The following is a 25,750-nucleotide window of genomic DNA, read 5'->3' as shown; positions in this document are numbered from 1 at the left end:
TTGAAACCTGATGAAAGGATCATCAAAACAGAATATGGGCTACTGATTCGAAGTTTGCAGAAGAAGGACTCTGGGATGTATCACTGCAAAGCACAGGAGCACACCTTTATCCACACCATAGTGAGGCTGACTTTGAATGTCATTGAGAACGAACAGATGGAAAATACCCAGAGGGCAGAGCACGAGGAGGGGCAGGTCAAGGATCTGTTGGCTGAGTCACGCTTGAGATACAAAGACTACATCCAAATCCTTAGCAGCCCAAACTTCAGCCTGGACCAGTACTGCGAGCAGATGTGGCACAGGGAGAAGCGAAGACAGCGGAACAAGGGCGGCCCAAAGTGGAAGCACATGCAGGAAATGAAGAAGAAACGAAATCGAAGACATCACAGAAACCTGGATGAGCTCCCTAGAGCTGTGGACACGTAGTTGTCTATTTAATTTAAAGAAAAGAATTCTTTACCTGCAAACGTACCGTCTTCTGTTTTGTACACCCCGTATACAAACTCGTAGGCGCTTTCCCTGGAGCTTTGCTAAGGCAAGGGACACAGGAACAGAATCCAAATGAGACTGCCTGCAGGGAACCTGCTGTAGTGCGGGCGAATCGTTCATCTGAACCCGTGTTCCAAGAACGAAACATGTCCCTTCCAAGTATCAGAATTATCCTCAAAATAGGGGCTTTACATTTACTTGGGTAAACGTTCAATGTGCTGAGTTTTTGAATCGATTATGTCATGTAAGTAATTGAGCTAAGCAAGCAACCAGTTTGACATTGTAATAAGGTGTTTCATTTTCCTCGTACGACCATTAAGCGTGGGGTGACTGTGCTGGGTATGTGTTCTTAGGAACAGATACACCATTCCCCTCTAGAACTGGCGACCTTGTGGCAGGGATTGGAGGGCAGACGCAGATTCCTATAGCTCGTGCCGGCACCAGGAACCTTCCCAGCGAGCCGGTCATTCCTGGCACACGGTTTAGGAACGTGGAGAGGTGCGTTGTGTCAGACACGGGGGTGACCTTCCCTGTACTGCAGCGTGATTCACTGAAGGACCTACATGCTCCTCCCGCGATTTCTTATGACTTGTCAAGAGTAGCAGGTTCACAGAGAGAGAAGTTGGTGTTCCGTTATTGTTTTTAGAATATATGCTGAGCTTCACAGGGATGAAACGCTTCATAAATATTTTAATAGCACATGAGAAAACATCTTAATAAGGGAAACACTATGATGTATACTGTGTCCTAACGGGAAGGCATGCAGATGGGATTTGTTGAGAGAAAGAAAGACAGCCATAAATTCTGGCTTTGAGGAAAACTCATATCCCCGTAAAAAGGAAGAACAATCACAAATAAAGTGGGCAAAATGTAATGTAGCTTTATTCACTAGGGTATAAGTAGGTGCCAATTTGTAATCCATCTGTTGAAAAAATTCTACCTTATTCTGCTAGTGAAAGTCTGAGGAAAAGTAAATTTTCTAAAAGATCATGGGAAGAATGAACACAAATTTATTTACAACCAATGGGATTTCAGGAGTACTTCTTTTTTTTCTAAAATTTCATTATACTCTGTAAATTATTTCCATTTACTGCCTTTATTCTCTCCTGAATATTGGATTTTATTTGAGTGAATACAAAATAACAATATATACATATAGAGAAAGATAGAATTAGGTAGACAGTGATGGGGAGCGGGGATATGTATTTGTTGAACAATAGAACAAATGCAAAAATGTTGACAACGGAAAGAGTTAAATTAACTCTTTGACATCTTTTCTTCACACAATCTGTTTGCATTTCTGAGATTGTATGCTGTAATTCAAGTAGCCTCGTTTAAGTAATTTAATAATAAATAAGCCTAATGCATGTAAAGAAACTGAACTCACAGCATTAACATAAACATTTTTCATATTCTGTTAGCACTTTTGAATGTTTCCAATTTAACTTTCCCTCTCTGCGTACGTATGCTGTTTCCTGCCTGTTGGAGCAGAACTCACCTTTCCTTCTTGGAACACAAAACCCTTTGCCTTCTTCTGTTTTGCCTCTTCACGCCCTTTTTAGTGTGAAATGAAAAATTAGTCACTTCCTCACATGGAAGGCAGCCTTTCAGAAAACTGAATAGCAGACATTGCTCGTCTCTCATGGATTCTGCATGTCTTGAAAGAAGAGCCTGTGAGAACCTGTGTGGTTAGAGGAGTTTCAGCATCAGGTCTGACTGCCTCTGTGTTCCCAGCATTCGCTCGTAGGTTCATTCTCTTCGCCTGGCTTACCTGTCTCAAAGTAGCCACATGGCTGGAGCAGGTTAGGTACCCCTTTTGAAATGATACCCGTAAATATTTGTAGGTGTTTCACTCTACAGAAAACTAAGGCTCTTTTTTTTTTCTTCTTCTTCTAAAAATGAACCAGAAACAATCACTCTTAAAAAGTGATGCATAAGATTAGCTCTAGGGTAGAATCAGGCTGCCATTTGAATATCACAAGGAGAGTGTTTCTAACTATTGATTTCCTGGGTTTAAATGTTCCAGGAACTCATGGTAAGCTCAAAAGAAGTAAATGGGAGCATGATTTATTTTTAAGATTTCCTAATATTTGTATATCAGACAGTAATGATCATAGTAGAGGTGACTTTTGGAAAATTTCATGAAGCTCAAATGTTAGGATTGACTTGTGTAATAAATTTGGTTTTCATCACAATATGAGTGTTTAAGCCATTTTTTAATTACTCCTTTCTATTCTTAATTACTTAGATAAAATTTAGGCAACCTCTTTTACTTTACAGCTAATATTTTGGCTGCTTTGGATCTAAAACATTAATTTATGATAATTGCTTAAAATATGTTTGAAATATTGAGTAAATATTCAGTAAAACAAAATGCCATATAATAAAAAACATATGGGCAAAGATTTTTGTGTATTTATAAAGATAGAGGACATCTAAGCTACATTTAATTTTTTAACCTTTTAATTGCCATAGAACACTTAGCAGGACAGTATGAATATATTAAGTCTAGAAATGAGACACAATATATATACTTCCTCACCCCTGAAGGCTTTACCAAATTATCCTTGAAATAATTAAAAATAAAATTACAGTTAATAGCTTCAAGTATGTTTATTAAGGAATTAGCTATCAATGGAGAGGTCTTATACAATGTCTGCCTAGTCTTGGTTTTGTATTTTCCTCCCGTTTTAAATACATCGGTCTTTAACTTGCATATTCTCGCTTGCATTTCATTCCAGCTATTCATGCTGCTAAATGAAATCCTGCCTTTCTGCATACATTTACATTCAATTTATTGGGAATTTTAAGAGTTTCCTTAGAACTGAAGAGTCTAAGTAATTTATGTAGAACTTTTTTTTCCTCCAAAAAAGCTCAAAACACTACATTTATATTACCTACTTTCGGAATACACAGTCTGAAAACCAACCAAATTACTTAAGAGATGGAAAAAATAGTCATAGAGAAATTCAGAAATTTGCAAAAGCTACAAGAGTAGAAGAATTGCAATCTTCACCAAATCTCATCAATCTGTTGGCTACTGATGCTCATTTAGAATATGCTGCTTACAAAACGGTCTTACTCTTGAACTCTGTCTTTGGTCTGTATTTCAGTTCTTTTATGCTATTAAGTTTCGTTCCTGCTGAATTGTATAGACTCAATTAAAAAATAAGTTTACAGTGGCCAGTGCCTGTTTTTCAACATTATCAAAATTAAACTTTCAAAGACAATTTTGTATTATCCAGATGTCCACAAAATATTAAGTTGAACAATATCATTAGTTACACACTGATATTTTAAACTTAAATATAAGCTATATATACATATATCATAAATACAAATGAAAATTAAAACCTAAATGGCTTCTCTTTAGAATGTTACATTTGTCTTAGCATGTTGGAAAATTGATTAGCCTTATTGGGAATGGACAGTTAAAGGGGAAAAAAGAGATATTTGAAATGTTTTTATAGAAATATATTTTTCTCACAGGAAATGACCAAAATATTTAAATAACTTAGCTTACATCTGAGGTTAAAATATAAGATCTAAAATTCCAACATTCTAAATATTGACAACGCAAAGACAGGAACATGCACATGACTTATACCTCTCATTTAAATATTTTGTAGTGTAAAGTATTTATGGTAAGTTTGAGATAGATGATTTTTTGGGAAAGGGCAACAATCTATCAGTTAATCATTTAATTTAATTCTGGTATTGTAAGTGGTTACCAATCAATTTCGAATTACAGTTTTGGTATTTTAAAAGAAATGTAGTCTTGTAATCTAAAATAATTGAATATTGTCAAATGTATATTTTGGTTGTATTATAATAAAACGCAAACATTGGTGTTCTATGGTTATAAACAGAATGTTGGTTTTGTGCAAGTTTTTTTTCAAACCCTAAACATGGTAACTGGATTTTATACACGGAATTGCACTAAATCAAATACCTAAGAAAATATTTCCTGATAACATTCAGTAAATATATTTTGCATTTTAAGTTTGCAGTAAATTCTCTTATGAAAGAAAAGAATATATGTTTTTCCCCAACCAATACAATTATATAGTTGCACTTTACTGTGATCTAAATTTAGACGTTGGCAGACTGACATAAACATTACTACCACAAGTAACTACTTTTAAGATTTCCAGTGATCACCAAATAAGTGAAATTTGAAAATACTCATCTGTATCTTTAGCCAAATGAGTATAACTTATTAAAGGAGTTAGCTGAGGTTTTGTTTTTGCTTTAGAAAGACATTTCTTTTAGAGAAAATTATATTTCTTGCCAATTCAGTACATTTGTGAAAGATATATTTCTAATAGGTAACATATAATACCTCCCCAAACATGGTTATCAAATAGCTCATAGAGATATTATACAGAAAAATGTCAGGTTTTGTGGTGTTCTGACAATCTTTAAACATGAGAGTACAGTAAATGTAGAATAAAAGAAAAACATAATTTTATATAGGGCACTCTTAGTAGGACCTTAGTAGGGTCATGTCCAAGTCGTTACTGTAAATAAGGCATAACACAAGATTGAAAATGAAGAAAATTCCAATTGTATTAGTTAGAAAAGTGCATGAGGCATTCTCAAGACAAAAGAAACAAGAGTTTAACATTTGAGAAATAAAAGTATCTATAACCACACAAGTTGTTACCTGCATTAGCAGTGTTTCTAGCCCTGGAAAGTCTTGTCTGGGAAGATGAAGCTGCAAATAACTTCATTGTTTCTTTCAGAAGTTCATATACTTGTCTTTTGTGTGTGTATTGGTACAAACACTCCTCTTGGAGAGTGACCTGATATTCCCAATGAAGTTTAAAATGCACATACACCAAGAACCATCTTTTCACAATTAAGTGCATACCCTTGAGAACCTTCTCCACATGTGCAATAATAGACATTTTCAAAAATAGTTATTGTAGGATTAATTATACTAGAAAAAAAGAGAACAATATGTATGTTCTACACAAGGAGAATGGATAAATTGAAGTACAGTTGATAAATGGATACAGAAGTTTAAATTAAAAAGAGATCTGTGTTCATCAACATAGAAAAATTTCAGAAACAATGTCAAATGAGTAAAATCAAGAAGTGTAGGAATGCAAACAGAATTATATTGGGTATATCAAGTTTAAAGAAGTAAATGATACTGCTTAAGGATGCATACATTCATATGTAAGTAGTAAACATATAAAAAAATCATTTCAGAAAAAGTTAGGAACCAAATTCAAAAACATTTGAGCTACCATTGTTTTAATAATGTTTTATTTTCTTAAAAACATATCTAAACCCAGTGTTACATTTCTATTACACACATTCGTAGGAACTAGTATATTTAAATGTTAATAGTTGACAAAGTTGGGCATTGGATTGCAATTTAAATATATCACTCCCAATACAGTTCAATGTGCTTGAAATATTTCACAATAAAAAGTAAATTAAGGTTCTAAATCTCACAGAACGAATTACTCAAGAGTCAATTTGAAAGAGAGAGGGAAAGAGAAACTAGCATATCGGAACACTAGATACTCAGCCATCATAATAGATGCAGCCTTCCAGGCTTACATTATGGACTTTCTTGGACACCCTGATTATTTTTAAAAAACGTGACAGCTAGGACCTTGGTTGGCCTCAGGGACCCTGGGATAATGTCTAGTTTTCAAAGCCACACCTTATTGTTATGGAAATGCCTAAGGCAACTGGGATATCCAACTATGTGCTTAATATGCCAAAAAGACTCCAAACAGCTGAGTTGGCCTTTCTTGCATTGAACACTGTTCAAGGTTGATATTTAAAATATAGAGTTTCTTCTTTCTGGCTTAAGTATCAAAATTATAAACCGGCTTAGGCTCTTTAGGTAACTGGAGAAGGAAGAGAAATATTTATAACTTGCAAATGTCTTTAAATGATCCCATAGATCATGATTTTCTGTAGGAAAGATTTTATATCAATATAATTTGCCCTTTTAATTTACTATGGATGTTTTCTTTATGTGTAGAGATAGGCCAAAATGTAGCCCAACATTTTACCCTTTACGAATTCTCAATTTTATTGGGGCCTGTTAGTGAGGGGCTAGTATATTTAAATATGTATTGCAAGAGTGTATGGGGGCATATTCAGGGAGTATTCGCTTAGACTACCTAAACCTGGATAAGGAGAGCATGAAACCAATTGACAGGATGGGAGGTTATCATTTAGAATCAGGAAAAGGATTATTTAATGGGCCATATTCCTCTAAGCTTTGAATATATTGAAACAAGTACGATGGGACAGTTATCTTTCAATTACTGAATTGTGTTCTAATTGTAGCCCTCTCATACAGGTCATCTTTACTATTGAAAAACAAACAGAATCCCCTGTTGTGGTTTTGTGTGGTTGATGTGGTTAGTCTGAACACACATCTGGAAGCAGCCTTGGGTGTCAGTGGCCACAAGCAAAGTGAACGATGAGGATCACCTAACTTCCTCCTGTGTGCCAATCACGGGAAGCTGGACAGGACGCCAAGGGCCTGATTATGAGGAATTTTAGGGTTCAGAATGGCTAGGGAGTTAAGCCTGTAGGCAGAGGGGGACATCTTGGTATTTTTAAGCAGAGAGATGACAGAATGAAATTCTCATCAAATTTTCATATAAGAAATAAACACAGAGTGAAAAAATGACCTCTCGATTTCCATGTTTTGCAACTGGGTGGATGAAAGTTTAAAAAAAAAAAGAAGGAAATGGGGCAGCCGGGGTGGCTCAGTGGTTTAGCACCGCCTTCAGCCCAGGGTGTGATCCTGGAGATCGAGTCCCACGTCGGGCTCCCTGCATGGAGCCCGCTTCTCCCTCTGCCTGTGTCTCTGCCTCTCTCTCTCTCTCTCTCATGAATAAATAAATAAAACCTTTAAAAAAATAAAAAGTAAAAAAAATAAAAAATAAAAAAAAAGAAGGAAAGAAAAAAGAAAGGAGGTCCAGCGAGGTCCGTCATGGGCAGTCCCTCTCCGTGGGCGCGGGGACGCCCGTCAAGGTGACCCGTGCCACGCCCTCGCCGAGCCGGCAGGTGCCCCGGGGCCCAGGCTGCCTCGCGAGCCCCCTCGCTGCGACTCCCTCTCTCCCCCCGCCCCGTCGCCCAAGGGGCCTCGGAGGCCGCCGTCGGGGGCTCGGGGGCCGCCAGAGCCACAGCTTTTATCACGGTGCGTTGCTATGTTTGCTCTATTTTATTATCGCGTTAATGTCTTGTGCCCACTACGTAAACTAGACTCTCTCCTCTGTATACTATAGGAAAGAAGCCCCTAGCGCCTGGGGCTCAGCACTGCGCTTGCAGGTGGCCGCAGGTGGCCAGAGGTGGGCTGGGGGCCCCTAGCACACGGGGCCTCAGCACTGCGCTTGCAGGTGGCTGCAGGTGGCCGCAGGTGGCCGCAAGTGGGCCCAGGGCCCCTAGCGCCAGGGGCTCAGCACTGTGCTTGCAGGTGGCTCCAGGTGGCCGCAGGTGGCCGCAAGTGGGCCCAGGGCCCCTAGCTCCAGGGGCTCAGCACTGTGCTTGCAGGTGGCCGCAGGCGGCCGGGTGGGCCTGGGGGCCCGCGTCTGGGGTGGGGGGTGTAGCTGCGAAGCTGCGGCCGGGGCTCGCGGTGTCGGCATCACACACGGGGTCGAGACGGCTCGAAGGACGCCCGTGGGCAGCCTGACACCCAGCCTGGTGCTCAGGCCGCCGACTGCGGGCTGCGGGCGCAAGGCGGGATCCGTGCGTCCTGACCTAGGGACTCATGCACTTCTCTGTACCTTAGTGAGGTATTTCCCAAGTACTAAAAAGCTTACAAAGTTATGAATTTTCCTTATTTCTTCCACAGAAGCCAAACTGCCTGAGAACTACCTCTCTACAGTTAGCCGCGGTTAGTGACTGAAAACGACTTAAACAAGTGTTGTGGAACAACAAGAGTTTCCCTCAAAATTATTGTGATTCTTTAAGGAACTATTAAGAAAAAAAAATTCCACCAAATGGAAGCATTTTTAGAAATTCCTACACCATGTGCTTCCTTTTAAATCAAATTGGTAAATTGATGAAGGTCTATTTTCATTTTGAATGTTCGTCTGTTTTAAACAACAGTTACAAACTCATGTCGTTGGGGCTTTTCTTTGATTCAGGTGGACTCAATGCCACAAAGTACATGATTTAAACTGATAGAGAGAAGGTCCATGTAATCTGTAATGGATGATTTGTTTAAGCACAAGGACTTTGAAGAAATCTTTAAAGAAAACTTGAAAGATTTAAGTTCATAGCATAGTCAAAAATATAGATTTCTAAAAAAATAAGAATATAGATTTCTCTGACAGATATTCTTTGGTAAATGATATTTTATTTTTGCCATAGTTTTGTCCTGTTTGTTTTACACGTAAGAGCATGTAAGTGTTAAACGAAATCTTCTACTAGACCTTTAGAGTCAAGGGCTAAATAAAAGCAAACCAAAATTTTAACATTGTTCTTTGTCCATTTTCTACCCTGAAAATGTGATTGGATTAGATCTATTGGTTACATTTGATCTCTTACGCAGCAAAGGAAATTTCGGTCACTTAGGTACTATTAAGATGCGTTATATAGCAGCGATGTCCACTGTGGCCCAACTGTGGGAGGAGCCGCGGTGCCCACCGACAGGTGATGGATAGAGGATGTGGGCTCTGTATACAGCGGGGTGTCCTCAGCCCTCAGAAAGGACCAATCCCCACCATTTGCTTGGACGTGGAGGGAACTGGAGGGTGTGATGCTGAGTGAAATAAGTCAATCGGAGAAGGACAAACATTATATGGTCTCATTCATCCGGGGATTATAAAAAATAGTGAAAGAGAATAAAGGGGAAAGGAGAGAAAATGAGTGGGAAATATCAGAAAGGGAGACAGCACATGAGAGACTCCTCACTCTGGGAAACGAACTAGGGGTGGTGGAAGGGGAGGAGGGCGGGGGGTGTGGGTGACTAGGTGATGGGCACTGAGGGGGGCACTTGGCGGGATGAGCACTGGGCGTTATGCTATATGTTGGCAAATTGAACTCCAATTAAAAAAATAAAAATAAATTTAAAAAGATGCGTTATATATTTTAAAAGCAAAATACTGGGCAGCCCGATGGCTCAGCGGTTTAGCACCTGCCTTCAGCCCAGGGTGTGATCCTGGAGTCCCAGGATCGAGTCCCACGTGGAGCTCCCTGCATGGAGCCTGCTTCTCCCTCTGCCTGTGCCTCTACTCCCCCTCCCCACCGTGTCTCTCACGAATAAAATAAAATCTTTTTAAAAAATAAAAAAAAAAAACGAAATAGTGACATATAGGAGTTTTGATTTTAATTTGAACCCAGAATGATGTATGTAATTCGCAGAAGAAATCAAGCTTTCAAGTCCCCATGCCTGAAAAACAAACATTCCTAGCTGTAGCCACATTTAGAACTATTTGCTAAAAAAAAAAAAACAAAAACAAACAAAAAAAAAAAACAAACTACATTCCCCTCTTTTGGACACAATGTAAATTAAAGCTATTTGTAAATGTATGTATCCAACAGGTTTTTACATATCAGGTATACAAATGATCTAAGTAACAAAAATACAGAAGTACTTATTTCTGGGAATGTAGGGAATTGTTTGAGACTTCCACGATACAGCTGTGTATCTGAGGAACCTACAAAGGAGCTCGGCGCCACACACATTGAGACAAGTGTCCTTTGTTTTCCGCTTTATCTTCCCAAGAGAGCAACCAACATGGAGAAGTGGTTTGCGGGTCTCTTGCCAAGCTGGCAACCTGGATCGGGTTCCAGTTCATTCCTCTTTAGTGTCAATGTGATGGTGTGAGGGGACCAAAAGGAAGATAGAGGTTGTCCTCTTCTTGTCTTACTGGAGCGAGGGAGGAGTATAGGTAAGCGGAAGGAATCCGTAGCAGTGAAGTAGTAGGACTGTGTGTCTTGAGTTAAAGACAACCTCTATAGAAATTTAGAAAAAGAAAAACTGGGCTCAATTCCAAATTTACCATGGGCAAGCCGGTGAGAGAGGGTCGCTGGGGAGAATATTCCTAAGAGGACACCTCAGAGGTAAGAGGGGGAAAAGGCTGAACCAACCTAGCAGGACTCTGGGGGAGGGCGGGCCGGGGTCACCGAATGACACGAGGGGGGGTGCAGGATGAGGACGCGCTGGGGTCCCAGGGTGGTGGGAGAGTCTCGATGAACGGACTCGACCGGATTCTTAGGAAACCCGGCGTTGCGGGGCGTGCAGGATGGACACTGAAGCCCGAGGTCAGAGTGTGGTCGGGAAGAGGGCCTGGGGGAGCTTGTCAGAAAGAGGCTTGTCAGTCCGACGTCCCGGGGTTCAGGGCGGGTAGGGACGGGGGATGGAGAGCAGGTGTGTGGCCCCAAGTCCCGGTCGAGGCTGGGAGGCCGAGGGAGAGCCACCGGCCGCTGCCGGGCTCGGCGAGGGCGCGGGCGGCCTGGAGGCGAGGGCGGAGCGCAGACGGCGGCCCTGCCCGCCCCGCGACCGCCCCGCGACGGCCGGTGCTCAGCCGCGGACTCCGCCGGCCCGAGCCTCCTCGCCGAGGTTTCCGGGGCGGGGGCTGCCTGGGGCGGCCCCGGCGGCTGCCCTCGCGGGGCGATCCTTCCCCCTCCTTCCCCGTGGGCGCCGCTGCGGAGCTGGGCCCGCGCCCTGGCACGGCAGCGCAGCGCAGCGCAGGATTCGCACCTGAGGACTTCAGATCTGGGTCTCGCTGTCGGCTTGCTGCTGTGTTCATTTTTAGTGAAATACACTTACGTGGGCTTTCCCAAGGTATTGGCCACAATTTGAAAGGTAGCTTCTTGGGGAAAATGTGATTTGAGTTTCAGACTTTGGAACACAACAAAACTGGGAGTTACTACGCCACCAATTATTGTGCGTATCCAGCGCGCGGGCTGCCTCGCAGACGTGGCCTCGCTTAATGCCCGCGGCTGCACTTAGACTTAGGAATTATTATCCACAGTTTTCAGAAGAAGCTGAGACTGGGCAGAGAATAAATGTGTGACCTAATGTCCAGACAGATGTTATAAAGCCAACAAGTGGCAGAACCAAGAGTCACATCCTGGCTGTTTGATTCTGAATTCCAAGTGGTTAATAACAGCAATCCTGACTCTTGGCCCGCTTGTAAATTAGAAATGTCTCTAATGAGTGTTCTCCTTACTGCTGTACGGAGGTTTAGTTTTGTTTCTGTTTATTAATAGCTAATCATTATGGAAGTTAATATTTACGTAATGCAACCTGTATGCAATTCTTTTAATGACCTAATAAAGTAAATGCTAATTTAATCTATATTTCCTAATGAAAAGATGCGGAATTCCAGAGATTAAATGAACTTTCCAGCGATATTTTATTTCACTCATACTAACATAGACATACTTTGTGCCAGTTCTAAATGCTCTAGAAATATTAATTCATTTAATTCCCACAGCTTCCTGTGAAACCAGTACTGTTTTCATCCAGACTTTACAAATGAGGAAACTGAGTCACCATAAGAATAAATTACTTGCACGAGGCCACATGCAGGCAGACACTGTGTTTGAACCCAAGTTGGTTGGCTCTGAATCGTTCTGTGCTGCAGCTGCAAATTGATAAAAGCAAGCACTGATTCTCAAGGGTAGCCCATAAACCCTGTTCTAGAAGCAGCCATATGTTACATTATCACAGTCAAGAAATTATACTTAGGATGACTCTTAGATGACAATAATAGAACATTTATAGTAATTTTCCATGTTGCCATGTAAGAATTATTAACCATTTGTTCTCTTTCGCCTGAGGTGATGTCTCATTCTTACGATTTTCCAAACTAATATATTCCTGTAGAGTTAGAAAACACAATCATGGAGTTAGAAGATGGTGTGGAATGAACTGGGTGGTAGTTGTGGCACCAAGTTCAATTATGTACTTTAATAAAATCAGTCAATAGCATTCTAGTTATTCATTCACATTCATAAAATTGAAGACCTCCCTTTTAGAGATATTTAGTTGCTTTTGTGTTTTTGCATTAGCCTGTCAGCTAAAAAAATTGTGGTTTCTAGAGTATCAAATAAATCTCAAATTAAGGCTCTTTGCTGAATCTGAAAGGGTCTGTTGGTCAGAAGTTACCGCTCTTCTGCGTAGAAGTAAAGAGTGATGCTGTCTGTACAACGTAATGACCTATGGCTCCATTTACAAGGCATGTTAGACAGAAAGCCGCTTCTGGAGGCTCAAAGGACTCAATTCCATTTTTTCTTTTTGGTGCAGATTGCTTTCTCTCCAGAGAGGCGAGTCTGTGATTGGGACATTTGTCAGGTAACACTACCAGGAGACGCAGCTGTGCTTCACTCCAGAACCGCATCTGCGTGTTCTATGCTGACCAAGGTACAGGACTGATTGCACACAGAAGAGTAGATTCCAATAGGAAGTTGCAGGCAGTTACTAGCATGGGTATTTATAAAAGCAGTGAACTACAGAGAACGCCTGTCTTAAGACTTTGACTAGGAGCAAAAATAGAAAAAAATAAAAATAAAAGGTAAAGGGAGTAGGGATTAGTGATATTCCAATTTATAAATGTCTGGTGAGTAGAAGCCTGGCATCACTCCACCAATATTCTTATCTCAAATTGTGTCCTATTAAATTTTTATTTTAGACATATTTATTATATGAACACATTGTAGATTAATATATACTATATAACCATCCAATATTATAAGAAAGTGGAGCAACACAGGTTTATTAAACTGTATCTTTTCTTCACTCTCAGACCTCTTTGTGGAAATTTCCATGTCATTGTTGAAGTGCAGAGATCCCTAAACCAATAGGATCAGACATATTCCATTAGAACAATAATCTCTTTATAAACAGGGTCTAAATTCTTCAGATGTGTGTGTGTGTGTGTGTGCCTGTGTAGACAACTTTTACTCATCATTCAGACTTTTTCTGTTTTGAAGATCTCTGAGGTAAGAAATTAATCTGGCTGGGCAAAAGAAGCAAGAAGTGCATGGGAAAGTGTGTTGTTGTTTATAAAGATCTCAGTATGCTAGGAGTTTGACAGAGATTTATTTCTTGCTCTTTCTGGAATCATCTCCCATATGATTTCTATCATTTCTTTTCGCCTAGGAGAACTTTTACAATACACTTCCTGGCTGTGTCTCCACAATTTAGCCTGTCAGAAATGTTCAACCATATACTCATTTGACCTAACACATACCTCTCCTGGGTAGATTTGAACCCATGCACTGAGGAGTGGGTATCAAGTACATGTGTAGTTGTGCATTATAACCATTTGTAGACACACACAGTGTGTCCACATCTAACAGATGTTAAGAGATTGTGATCCATCGAGAATTAAGAGAAGCAAAGTAAAGAAGTGAAGGCTGGTGAAAAGAGCAATGAGAGTGGGATAAGACTAAAAAGAAGGTTGAATCAGTAACCCCAACAGTAGTAGAGCTTACAGTAGAAAATTGACATGAGAACTGAGTGAAAGTCTTGAAAGAAAGCAAAGAAAGGCCGAAAAGGTGGCACTCAATTTCTGAGATTGATTTGGAAGTGATAGAAAAACATCTGAAGCTGGGATTTTCGACAGGGAGAATTATATGAACTGCGGTGGAGTTGTGGTCAGCAAAGGTTTTTGCTCCAGGGGAAGAAGTAATCCTCAGCTGGAGGGACCCAGTAAGAACAGGGATGAAAGCCACTATGTAAAGAAAAGGCTGGTATTTCTTACATCCAGGGGACAGCGGCTGGGGGATTACGTTGAAGGCAAGAAAGCATGAAGGACAGAGCTAAAGCCGTTGGGTGAGTGGAGACCTCATTCCTCCCCCTTCATCACCGAAGATCGAGACTCTCTGTTTTAAGGTAACCAAAGTGAAACATCCCTAGGAAATCTTCCTAGCACTGATCTTTTTTTTTTTTTTTCAAAATAACATAAGTTCTGGTAAAGAGTCTACTCTTTCCCAGGTATAGTTGACAGTCGTCTTGACACCTTAATACACTGCATTACAAACTCTCCTCTGACCAAAGAACCATTGCTTCTACTCATCTGCCATGATGTTCAGCATCTCTACTTTTAGAAATGTAGGTTTTGTATTTTCTAAGTATGAGGCCATTTATCTCCTTTAAAAAAAATAAAATGAAAATATATTTATCTTTTATTTCTCAAAGGAAAAAACTTGACCAGGTCCAAATTTCTTCCACCTCCCTCTTATCTCTATTACACCTGCACCTTTTCTTAGGCCTTTAACTGTACCTTAGTATTCAAGGTAACCTGTCCACTTGTACTCTTGGGTCTCATCCATTTCTGTCTTCACCAAGGACTCATTACATCAGTTCTTCTTCTTTTCCCTATTTTCAACATCACTTCTTCCTCAGTTTTATTCTCTGGTCATATCTCTTCCAATCTCTTCTTGTATAGTCGTGCTTAAAGGTAAAGTTACTACAATTTCTGCATCTATTTCTTCTCCTTCCCCATATTTCCCAAATCACCAAGAACTGGCGTTTTGCTGAGATAACCAGTGACCCAAAGGTGACCATACTTTTTACTCTTCTCTTATTTGATCTACCACCTCCGGCACTGATAACTGACATCAAATTAATTTCATCTTTGCTACTTTACATGAGTCTCTCTTGGTTCTTGCTTCTACTATGCCATTCTTCTTAAAGTCTTTTCCAGCTTCTTATCTTGTGTAGTTCTTAAATTATTACATACCTCAGGGAAGACTCTCATTTATCTGAAGCCATATCACTTCGGTTCACATCCATGCTCTATAATTTGAGAACTGTTTGACTTGAGGAAGGTTATGTATCCTTTCTGTGGCCCACCTGTAAATTGAGGATAACACCAATATCATGACATAATGCAATGTAAGGATTCACTGTGACTATAATTTTCCATGGGCAATTTATTTTATGCTTTCAGCTCTACCTGCCATTTCTACTCTTAAGATTCCCAAATAGGCATCTGTACTAAGACTCTTCTCCTAAACTCTTATGCTAAAATTTCTGTTAGCTGTCACTTTCAGGATTTACCATTCATCTCAAAGCAACAGAAGCATATCTGAACATGTGACCTCGTATTGTTTGCTTTGGCAGATGGCAACATCCAAAATTTTCCCTCTCTCCATTTTGGTCCCAAATCTGACATCAGCTGTCGTTCATTTATTTTGGTTAATTCTTTTTTTTAAAGATTTTATTCATTTATTCATGAAAGACACACAGAGGGATCCCTGGGTGGCGCAGCGGTTTAGCGCCTGCCTTTGGCCCGGGGCGCGATCCTGGAGACCCAGGATCGAATCCCACGTCGGACTCCCGGTGCATGGAGCCTGCTTCTCCCTCTGCCTATGTCTCTGCCTCTCTCTCTCTCTGTGACTATCATAAATAATAAATAAAAAAAAAAAAGAAAAGAAAGACAGAGAGAGAGAGAGAGAGAGAGAGAGAGGCAGAGACACAGGCTGAGGGAGAAGCAGACTCCCCGCAGGGAGCCCAGTGTGGGACTCGACCCCGGGTCTCCAGGATCACGCCCTGGGCTGAAGGCAGACACTCAACCGCTGAGCCACCCAAGAGCCCCATGGGTAATTTTTTTGAGGGCTGTTATTCTGTTTTTTCATACTGTCTACGGGGTCTTGAACAATTCTTAACACAAAGTCAGTAACTCAAATATTCGTTGAATGAATAACATGTAAATGTATGTAAACAGGGATTAGAATGTATGGCAGCATTATTTATTACAGTACGAGTATAATTTCTGAAGAAATAGAATAAATTAGGTGAATTTCAATGCACAGAAAGAAGAAAAAGAGTATTAGAGGCTAGAGCTGGTTAGGGCACTTCCCCTCTGGATTTCTGTGTCCTATGAAGGGGCCTTACCTAAGTGAAAGAGAAGTGGCAGGGTAGGAAGTAGCTTGAGTCAAGAGTCCCTGGTCAAGGGGAGCTTGAAAATAAATAAATCAAGAAAGAAGGGTTACATGGGAGGTTACCGAAGCAGACCTTACCTTCCTTCGATCTAGTGAAGAGTTCTAGTTTCCCTTCTCTGTCTCACATGTCCTGTGTACAAATATGTTGACAAACCTTTCTATGCCTAGGATGGTTTTAGCACAGACAGTCTTACCTACTGGGAAACCTCTTAGTCCTAAGCAAACCAGGATGCTTGGTCACGCTGTGTACAAACTGCTATATCCTGAAGCATACTATCATTTGCAAATTAAGAGTGTTAATTTAGTGTTCATCTATTGTTCACTAAAACTATAACAAACTCCGATTACTTGGAAGATCCTGATCCTGTTCAGTTCTTGAGGACACAAAGATGAGTTTGATATTGCCTTTCTCCTCAAAGAGCTCTGTGTCATGTCTCAAATAGCTTATACTTCACATTATTTTTATAAATATGTATAGAGTCAGGATGGAAATTCACTACATTAGGAATTTCTGATATAGATTATTTTTTTATTAAAGACCTTATTTTTTAGAGGAGTTGAGGGCTTACAATAAAATGCAGAGGAAGGCACAGAGGCCTCCCAGGTACTCTCTGCCCTTACACGTGCACAGCCTCTCCTGTTACCAACATCACTCATCAGAAGGGTGCGTTTTTCATCAACGATGAATCTACATCACAATCACCCAAAGTCCATAGCTTTCCTTAGGGTTCGCTCTTGGTTACATACATTCTATGGGTTTTGACAAATGTATACCGATCGGCATATTCCATAGAGCATTTTCTCTGCCCTGAAATCTCCTGTGTTCTGCTTCTTCTCTTCTCTCCACCACCCACTACCCCCAGCAACCACTGATATTTTCACTGTCTCCGTAGTTTTGCCTTTTCCAGAATGCCATCTAGTTGGACTCAGGCTATAGCCTTCTTAGATTGGCTTTTTTCACTTAATAACATACACTTAAGTTTCTTCCATGTATGTCATGGCTTGATAGTCACTTTCTTTTCAGTGCTGAATAATATCCCATTGTCTGGATGTACCAGAGTTTACTTATCTGTCACCCACTGAAGGACATCTTGCTTGCTTTCACATTTTGGCAGTTATCTACAAAGCTGCTATAAACATCTGTGTGCAGATTTTTGTGTGGCTATGAGTTTTCAGCTCCTTTGGGTAAATACCAAGAAGAGCATTTGTTGGATCATATGATAAAAATAAATTTAGTTTTGTAAGAAACCACTAAACTGTCTTCCAAAGTGGCTGTACCATTCTGCATTCCCACCAGTAATGAGTGAGAGTTCCTGTTTCCCCATATCTCCACCAGTATTTGGTGTTGTCTGTGTTCCAGATTTTGGCCATTCTAATAGGTGTGTAGTAGTATCTTTTTGTTGGATTCTTTATAGGGCTGAAAACCAAAGTCTGATTCCAGAGAAAGGGAATCTTAAAGGCTAGGGCTATTTTAAAATTGTCCTTAGATGGGAGAGTTAAAAAAAACTTGAAGAAAGAAAGGTCTTGACAATGTAGAGAGGAAAACACATGCTGAGGACCAATGTACCTGGAGACGGAAGAAAAAAGCATCAGTTTCCTTGTATACTGCATGGTATCAGGTTTTTCAAGGACCCAGAAACCCATACCTCTGAGTTACAAGAAAGAAAAAGAAGTAGGTTCCTTTCATGTACAGGTAAACTTCCATTGGAATTTGATATATTTTTTTCTAGAATAAGTGTTTATGATAATAGAATCAAAAATTCTTTTTTTTTAAGACAAACCATGAGGGACTCCTGACTCTGGGAAACAAAAGGCTGCAGAAGGGGAGGTGGGTGGGGGGATGGGGTGATTGGGTGACAGGCACTGAAGAGGGCACTTGAGGGGGTGAGCACTTGGGTGTCGTATTATATGTTGGCAAATTAAACTTAAATTAAAAATTATTTTTTATAATAAATAGTCATAAATACATTCACTGTGAAAATATGATGACAATGTACAAGATGGGTAAATTAAACCAAATTTTATCTTGGTTTAAAAATAACAGCTCTTAGTAATGGCAATAATCAGATTTTATTATCTAAGTTATCTTCAGTTTGGTAAAAGTATTCTTATTGTTCAGTTTACCACATAGCTTATTAAGACCTCCAGAGGATTCTGTAAGTCCTTCACATAAAAACATTATTATTTTCCCCCTTGACTCAATCCTTAAAAGTTACATTTCCACCCTAATCTTATTTACTGAGCTAAGTGCTCCTATAATAGGCTTTATCACTGATACCTTTTTCTAATAAAATAGTAATGTTCTGTATTTATTGAAATGTTTAACTTGATTAATAACAAAACTGCATATTTATAGGAGAGGCCTCAATCAATTCTTTATTAAGCATATGCAGTAGATACATAAACATTAGATTCAGATTGAATTTGCAGTTACAGCAATGAAGGGAAACATGATAGGCCAACTTGAACTACTTGACTATATTTTGCTATAGTAAAAGATTTAAACAAAATCATCCAACTTATATTGATTCCTATCAGTCTTATATCATTTGATTTATACCAAAGGCATACATATGTATTTGGCAAGATAGTTAAGTATAAACAAAGAATAAAACACAGCAGCTTCGACAGTTTAGGATTATACACTGGACTACGAATTCAGTAGACAATAAAACAAGTCTTTAATATATTCTAAAATAATAAAGAGACAATACAATTTTATACAAAGATGTAGGTTTAATGATCATCTAGTAGCGGTATGTACACATATTTGAAGTGTGCAATGTAGCAGGAAAGAAGCCTGGAAACCAGAGTCTTGGATACTATTCTGGGAATTGACACTAACAGATTATGGACACATCACTTTGATTTTCTCTGCCAGATTTCTTTTGTGAAAATGATAAAGTTGGTATAGATGTGTTTCCCAAATAGTGCTTTTTGAACTATTTTAATAGGTACGTTGTTAAAAAAAAAAGGAGTTGATTGATCACATATATTTGGGAAATACTTTTTTTTAAATTTGCCATGCATATTTGCAAATGAAAGACTCTAAATAAATTAAAGCTGCAATTTACTTTTTTGGGGAGAGCAATGTGTTTAACAAGGCTAACTGAACTTGGATCCCATTTTTTAAGTCAGTTTTACGCACAGTTAGAAGCCACTTTCCAAAGTCTTTCTCATTTTTTAAAGTCCATACATAATTGTATCTCAGAAAGCATTTAAATAACATGGCAGCTAAAAAGAAATCAGTCTTTATCAATTTCATCTAAACTAGTGAGCAGTGGCAGAAATAAAGATGTTAAAGTATTCCACTTTTACTAGACACTGATGGATGCAGAAAGTATGGACTTATTTCACTTGTAAAATACATTTTTTTGAGCACAACATTTTTGAGCCTTCATTCCTTTGCTCCGCATTCATTGCAGTCAAGGGTCAGTGATAAGGATTTTCTGGGTGAGAGGAGGAAGACAGTCTGAAGAATAATATCAGATTAATTTCTACTGATGAAATCATTCCTTATGAGCAGGTCTGTAAACTGGCTAAATGGTCATCTCTTAGCTAGTCTACATAGCTGGGCTGTACGTACAGCAGGAGGCAGCCTGAGACCTCCTCTACTGAAGGGTACTGGGAACATCTTTAAGTCTATTTACTACACCATCTGTTTCCCTCTCATTTGGAAAGGGAAAAGTCTGAGTTTTGGGTTGATAAAATTTTGCAGAAATTACAACCATTTGCATGTTAAAAAATTATACATATTATGGAAAATATACCTTTTTGCTTTCAGTCTTTAGAAATCACATACATTTCTCCATATAAGAGTGAAATGGCTACTACCCAAACCAACTGCCCTTCCCTCCCTGCTGTCCCATGGAAATTACCAATAGGATACACATGTAAGGAAAAGCTACATCATTGCAGAAAACTAAAGTCTATTATTGAAGACTCCTAGAAATTTGAGTCTTTGTTATATCTAGACAGCTGGGATAAGTTTAAAGAATAGCATGGAAAAAAACACTTGGGATTTCCCCTCATATTATTGCATTTTGGAGGTAAACGGGATACAAGCCCAGTAATATCTCTTAGACAAAATGAAAACCACAAGGTGGAAGTTAAAGTGCATGGGATCGTTGATCTAACAATGAGATACTTGGGGGCTATCCTATGAATTGTGTAGCCAAACCTGGGCAGAGTGCAGATACCTATAACACACATTTACGCCATAGGACAGCTTCATAGGAGCAGATCTGCATGGTGTATACAGTAATCAGTGACAGGTTGGAAGTTAAATACAATTTGTTGAATAAAAGGACAATAAAACACAGAATGGATATACAGCTGCGTCTTGAATAACGCAGGTTTGAATTGTGTGGGTTTGAACTATATGTGAATTTTTTACAGTAATCCTGTAAGTGTATTTTCTCTCCCTTATGATTTTCTTAATAAAATGTTCTTTTCTCTAGCTTACTTTATTTTAAGGGTACAATACGAGATATGTGTTAATTGACTTTGTTATCATTAAGACCTTCTTCCAGTTAATAAATAGTAGGCTGTTGGTAGTTAAGTTTTGGGGAAGTCATAAGTTATTCTTGGATTTTCAACTATGCAAGGGGTCAGTGTCCCTAACTTCTGTGTTTTTTAAACATCAACTAAATTTTGTGAAGAGAACCCACCCAGGGGGTGGGTGAGTAGGAGGTGAATCTAGCCTGCATATCTAGTGCCAAGATGTAGGTCTTACTAAGTGGGATATACATCCACCTAGATGAAGGGAAACAATTTTACCCCAAAAAAGTTTCATCTGTCCAGAGACACAAAAGTCAGAATAAGCTAGTATGAGGCCTAAGAAAAATATATTGAAAGTGAAGTTTTCATAGATCATATTGATGCTTCCTATGCAATGATCCACGGCATGTGCAGTACCAGAAACTCAACTGCATACCCCTTCAGCATCCCTTAAGATATGGGGTGGCCTGGAATCCCAGGGGTCAGTCTTTTCCAGCTCAAGAAACCACATCTGTTTATCCCTGCTTGCTAAACATTTTGGAGGCCTACTGTGCCATGAAAAAGGTATGGAAGCACTTGGCTTGAACAATCCACTTAGCAGACTACTACTTATCATTTTCCAATGGGCATGATCAGTTCTGGAGAACAGCTGAACACAGGAGCTAAGGGCCTGCCTGTATCCTACGTTTCTCTACAGTACAATATCTTTAGCAACAGCCTACCAATTTTAGTCTCTGTCCTATTAACATGCAGTTCTTTAGAACCCCTAGCATCTTAAGCCATAGGATCACAAATTTTCAGGGGTCTTCATCATTATTAGCTCGAGACTTAATAATAATAATAATAATTAATAATAATAGTAATAACAAATAATTAGTTAATTAAATGCACTGTTTGAGTGAATATGTGTTATGAGAATGTGCTAAGATAAAGATTAACACTAAAAAAAAAGTGCATGAGTGAAGTAGGTCTCAAAAGTATATAGCTCAGCTCAGTTCTCTGTGTCTTGAGTATCTCTAGTAAGTTTCTTACTGCATAGTCAGTGTGGTCAAGTTGAAAATAGTCAATTTTTCTGCTGGGGCCATTGCAAATGTCAACCAACCATTTACATTTTTAATAGCTCCTCATCTTTTTCTCTTACTCTGTAGGTCCTTTACTGAGACCCGACATTTTCAGATCTTTTTTCTATCTTTCTGGCAAATCCAACCATCCTACTCTCAATTTTTACTTTAATTATTTTCTTTAATTATTTTAATTATTTTCTTCTATTATAATTTCTAAATAGAGTATTTCCTATTGGAGTTTCAGGTTTAAATCTTTATAGGGGGGAGAGAAGAAAATAAAACAAACAAAATCAGTATTGAACAATACTAAACAAAAAGCTGGTAGGGACTTCATAGCTACTTCCGTGGTCATCACAATTACCCTTCCTCTTTGTTTCCTTCAGAAACTCTGTTTTCTAGCAAATTTCTCATTTTAGCCCTGATATATACCCTGTGCTCTTCATTAAAGTCTTCTGAATATTCTTATCCTCTATCTTTTCCCCCTCTCCTCTTCAGCAATTGCACTGGTACTGACCCTGAACTCCTTATTTAGCAGCCTTCATCCTGAATCCTTAAAGGGATCATCTTCCTTGAATCAGAATTAAGACACGTGGCTTAACAACATTTCTACAATTGTGATGGCGAACCAGTTCATGGCAGCAAACAGGAGAAACACTGTGGGTAACTTCAGCAAAAAGGGAATGAATAAATTGAAAAGACATTGGGGAGCTTGTAGGATTGATAAAGCTCAATAAATTGCCTAGAAGTAGGAGAAAGGCTACCTGCCCCCACTTAAATTTTCACAGATGGTGCAGAGGTCTGCTATGCCTTATTTTGGGATTTTTTTTTTTGAGATAGAAGTTACATTCAGATTTTTTATAAGCAAATCCTAGATATAAATTCATTATTTCACTGTTGTTCTCTTCTTACTAATCTACTCTCTCTCTCTGTTCTGCTCCATTTTGTGGGTTATTATTGCTTGGTTTTCCAATTTATTGTAATATACCCAGCATAGTGCTTGACACTTAACAGATGTTCAATTAATGCAACTCTCACTTTTTCTTATAGTTTTCATGGGAATACATCTTTTCCCCAGGTTTTCTCCCCCTTGTCTGTTCTACCAAAATCTCCCCCTTGTCTGGTCTACCAAAATACTTTTATTTTCCCTCCACACTTCACTCTGTATATAATCTGGGCTGACATTATTCACAATTATGAGCTTCATCATATTTGTCATTTAAAGACAATGTCAACTTTGGCTGCCCTACAAAATACAAATGGCCCAGTGACTATATATCAAAACAAATGTTAGGCCAATTGTTCAGAAAAGCTATCAAATCCATAATTCTGTTTTCTGAATGTGGTGTTATTCCAATATTTACTCCTGAAGTGAGAAGCCCCCACTAATTAAACCCAATGTCTTTTCCTCCCACACATCTCTATACTGATACCCTTGTCCAAATTCTATATTAGGAAAGAAGACAGAGGGCAGAGGTAAAAGCCTGTTTCTAAGTTTTCAAACTTTTCCTCTGAATTCCCTTGAGAACTAGGGCTCAAAATTATATAGATGCTGTTCCCCTGAAGATAAAAGGAGGTACTGTTACTCCACATGGTGAATAAATCATAGTAGATCTAAGACACAGAATAAGATGAGCATTAGCAAGAGACCAGAGAGCAAGTTTGGATAATAAGGATTAGCCAATTGCTCCCTGATGTCAGACCAAGATCCAGTAGAAATAATCATTCTGGCATCTGACAGGGGGAGTCAAAGGTCAGGATTTAATGTCACCATACTCTGATTTCCTAAATTCATTGAGCAGGTGCTTAATAAAGCATGATTATTTGTTATGTTTAAAGAGTTCAGAGCAAAGTAAGATGGAGAGTGATTACCAGCTCTGCTGAGAACACTGTAACCTTTTTGTTAATGACAATTACGTTGAGGTCGTTAGTTTGTCAGTTTATTTCTTTCCCTCGAAGCATGGAATGCAAAAATATTATATTACATGAAACTACCAATGTCACTGATGAGTCTCCAGTGATTATAAAGAAGAAGAAAGAATTTAAGGCCCCGAATGACTGGTGGTTAGATAAAGATGTGTCTTACTGAGGCTTCTAAGCACAAAGGTTATGTAAAGCTGGCAGAAATTTTCACACAACCACCATAAATTATTTGTAGAAAGGAGAGAAAGAGCAAGCGTGAGTGAGAGAGAGATCTTTTCACAGCAAGTGTAATTAATGCGGACTGTAAGGTTTCAGTTAGAACGTCCGTAAACATAATGAACATAACATCAGGAGTTTAAAACGTGGCTTTGTAGGCCCATTTCCTTCTCCCTCTCTCTCACTTTCTTTTTGTTCTTAGAAGTCATTTAAGTCAACAAATTTAGCGTTTAAACTAGAAAGGGCAGAGGTTCAGGAATCAAAACAACTGCATGGGTTTGAATCCCGGGTTCCCCACTTAATGAGGCAACCTTGTTGGGCATATTTCTTAACCTCTTTGTGTCTCTGTTACTTTGAGATAATAGTACACAGTTATGAGAATTAACAGCGACGATCTCTGTAAAAGAAATACTTGTTGAAAGCTTAACCAACACTCAAGCGCACTCATCGCCATGCCTCCTGGTATTGATGCCCTGGTTTATTTCCCTTTCACCTTGACTCTGTGACTCACTTTAAACAGCAGCATGTAGGAGAAATGACACTGTACAAGTCTCAGATCTAAGCCTTAAGAAGGCCTGGAAGTTTCTATCTTTGAGTCTTCGGAAGCCCTGAACCACCATGCACTAAGTGGCTACTGTGTTAGGGAGACCACGTGGAGAGACCACATGGAGAGAGCACTGATGGAGGGACAGGGCCTGAGAGCACCTGGAGGAGACAGAGGACTCGCCATCCCAGGATCCCAGCTCAGCCCAGCCTTTTAGCTCTTCCAGCCAGGGAGCCAGACCTGTGACATGGCCACAACTGATGTTCTAGCCTTAGTGGCTCTCTAGTGTCATCAGCGTGAGAGACATAAAGCAAGACCAGAAAATGACTACGAGGTCAACTCAAAGAATTATGAGATATAATAAATTATTGTTATGTTAAAGCAGTAATTTGGGGGAAAATAGTTACTTATGTAGTAGAGAAAAGAAAGAAGCAATAAGGAAAATGTGGAGCTGTTCTCTTCAGTATGGTAGCCACTAGCCACAAGTAGTTATTTACACTTGAAACGTGGTAGTATGCTGGACAAACTGAGTTTTAAATTTTATGTACTCTGACTCATCTAAATATAAATTTACATTTGCTAAAACAATATAAAATAGTTGTTCATTGTTTTTGTAGGCAGACATTCCACTTTAACTGTTTGTGTTGTCTACAGTATTGTTATCGGATTGTAGAGTTGTCGGGCACCTGTGTCTTTAACATACTAAACATAAAAATACTACCAGAAAACATGCTACCAGAAAAAGATTGTAATATATGTTAATTTTTATATCAGTGACTTATTGAAATGATAATGTTTGGATATATTGGGCTACATAAAATGAAATGTATTATTAATACTGATTTCACCTATTTCCTTGTACTTTTTGAAATTTGACTTTTAGAAAAATTAAAATTACATGTGTTTGCATTGTATTTCTATCCAATGGAACTGTTAAAAATATTAAATGTAGAATTGCTTCTAGAGCAGACTTTGTTTTTTATTTTATTTTATTTATATTTTATTATTTTAATTTTTTAAGATTTTATTTATTTATGAGAGACACAGAGAGAGAGAGAGAGAGGCAGAGACACAGGCAGAGGGAGAAGCAGGATCCATGCAGGGAGCCCGATGTGGGACTCGATCCTGGGAC

General features: G+C 39.1%; 1 protein-coding gene across 7 annotated transcripts in view; it reads left to right on the top strand.

Moving 5' to 3' along the window:
• SEMA3D (semaphorin 3D) overlaps positions 1 to 14,237 on the top strand; it is a 216,972-nt gene extending 202,735 nt beyond the window's left edge. For 5 of the 7 annotated variants that reach the window (XM_038562867.1, XM_038562868.1, XM_038562864.1 and 2 more), the window contains exon 18: positions 1 to 4,360. In XM_038562867.1, coding sequence (XP_038418795.1) covers positions 1 to 426 — 426 coding nt within the window. In that variant the 3' untranslated portion in view covers positions 427 to 4,360. Of the gene's footprint in view, positions 4,361 to 8,323; positions 8,707 to 12,730; positions 12,848 to 14,195 lie in introns of those variants that run through there. The other 2 variants (XM_038562869.1, XM_038562870.1) reach the window with 2 other exon arrangements.
• Positions 14,238 to 25,750: the final 11,513 nt, after the last annotated feature.

Source organism: Canis lupus, chromosome 18, assembly GCF_011100685.1.
Source record: "Canis lupus familiaris isolate Mischka breed German Shepherd chromosome 18, alternate assembly UU_Cfam_GSD_1.0, whole genome shotgun sequence".
Lineage (NCBI taxonomy): Eukaryota > Metazoa > Chordata > Mammalia > Carnivora > Canidae > Canis > Canis lupus.
Note: the sequence above shows the minus strand (reverse complement) of the source record. Positions and strands in the feature narration are given on the sequence as shown.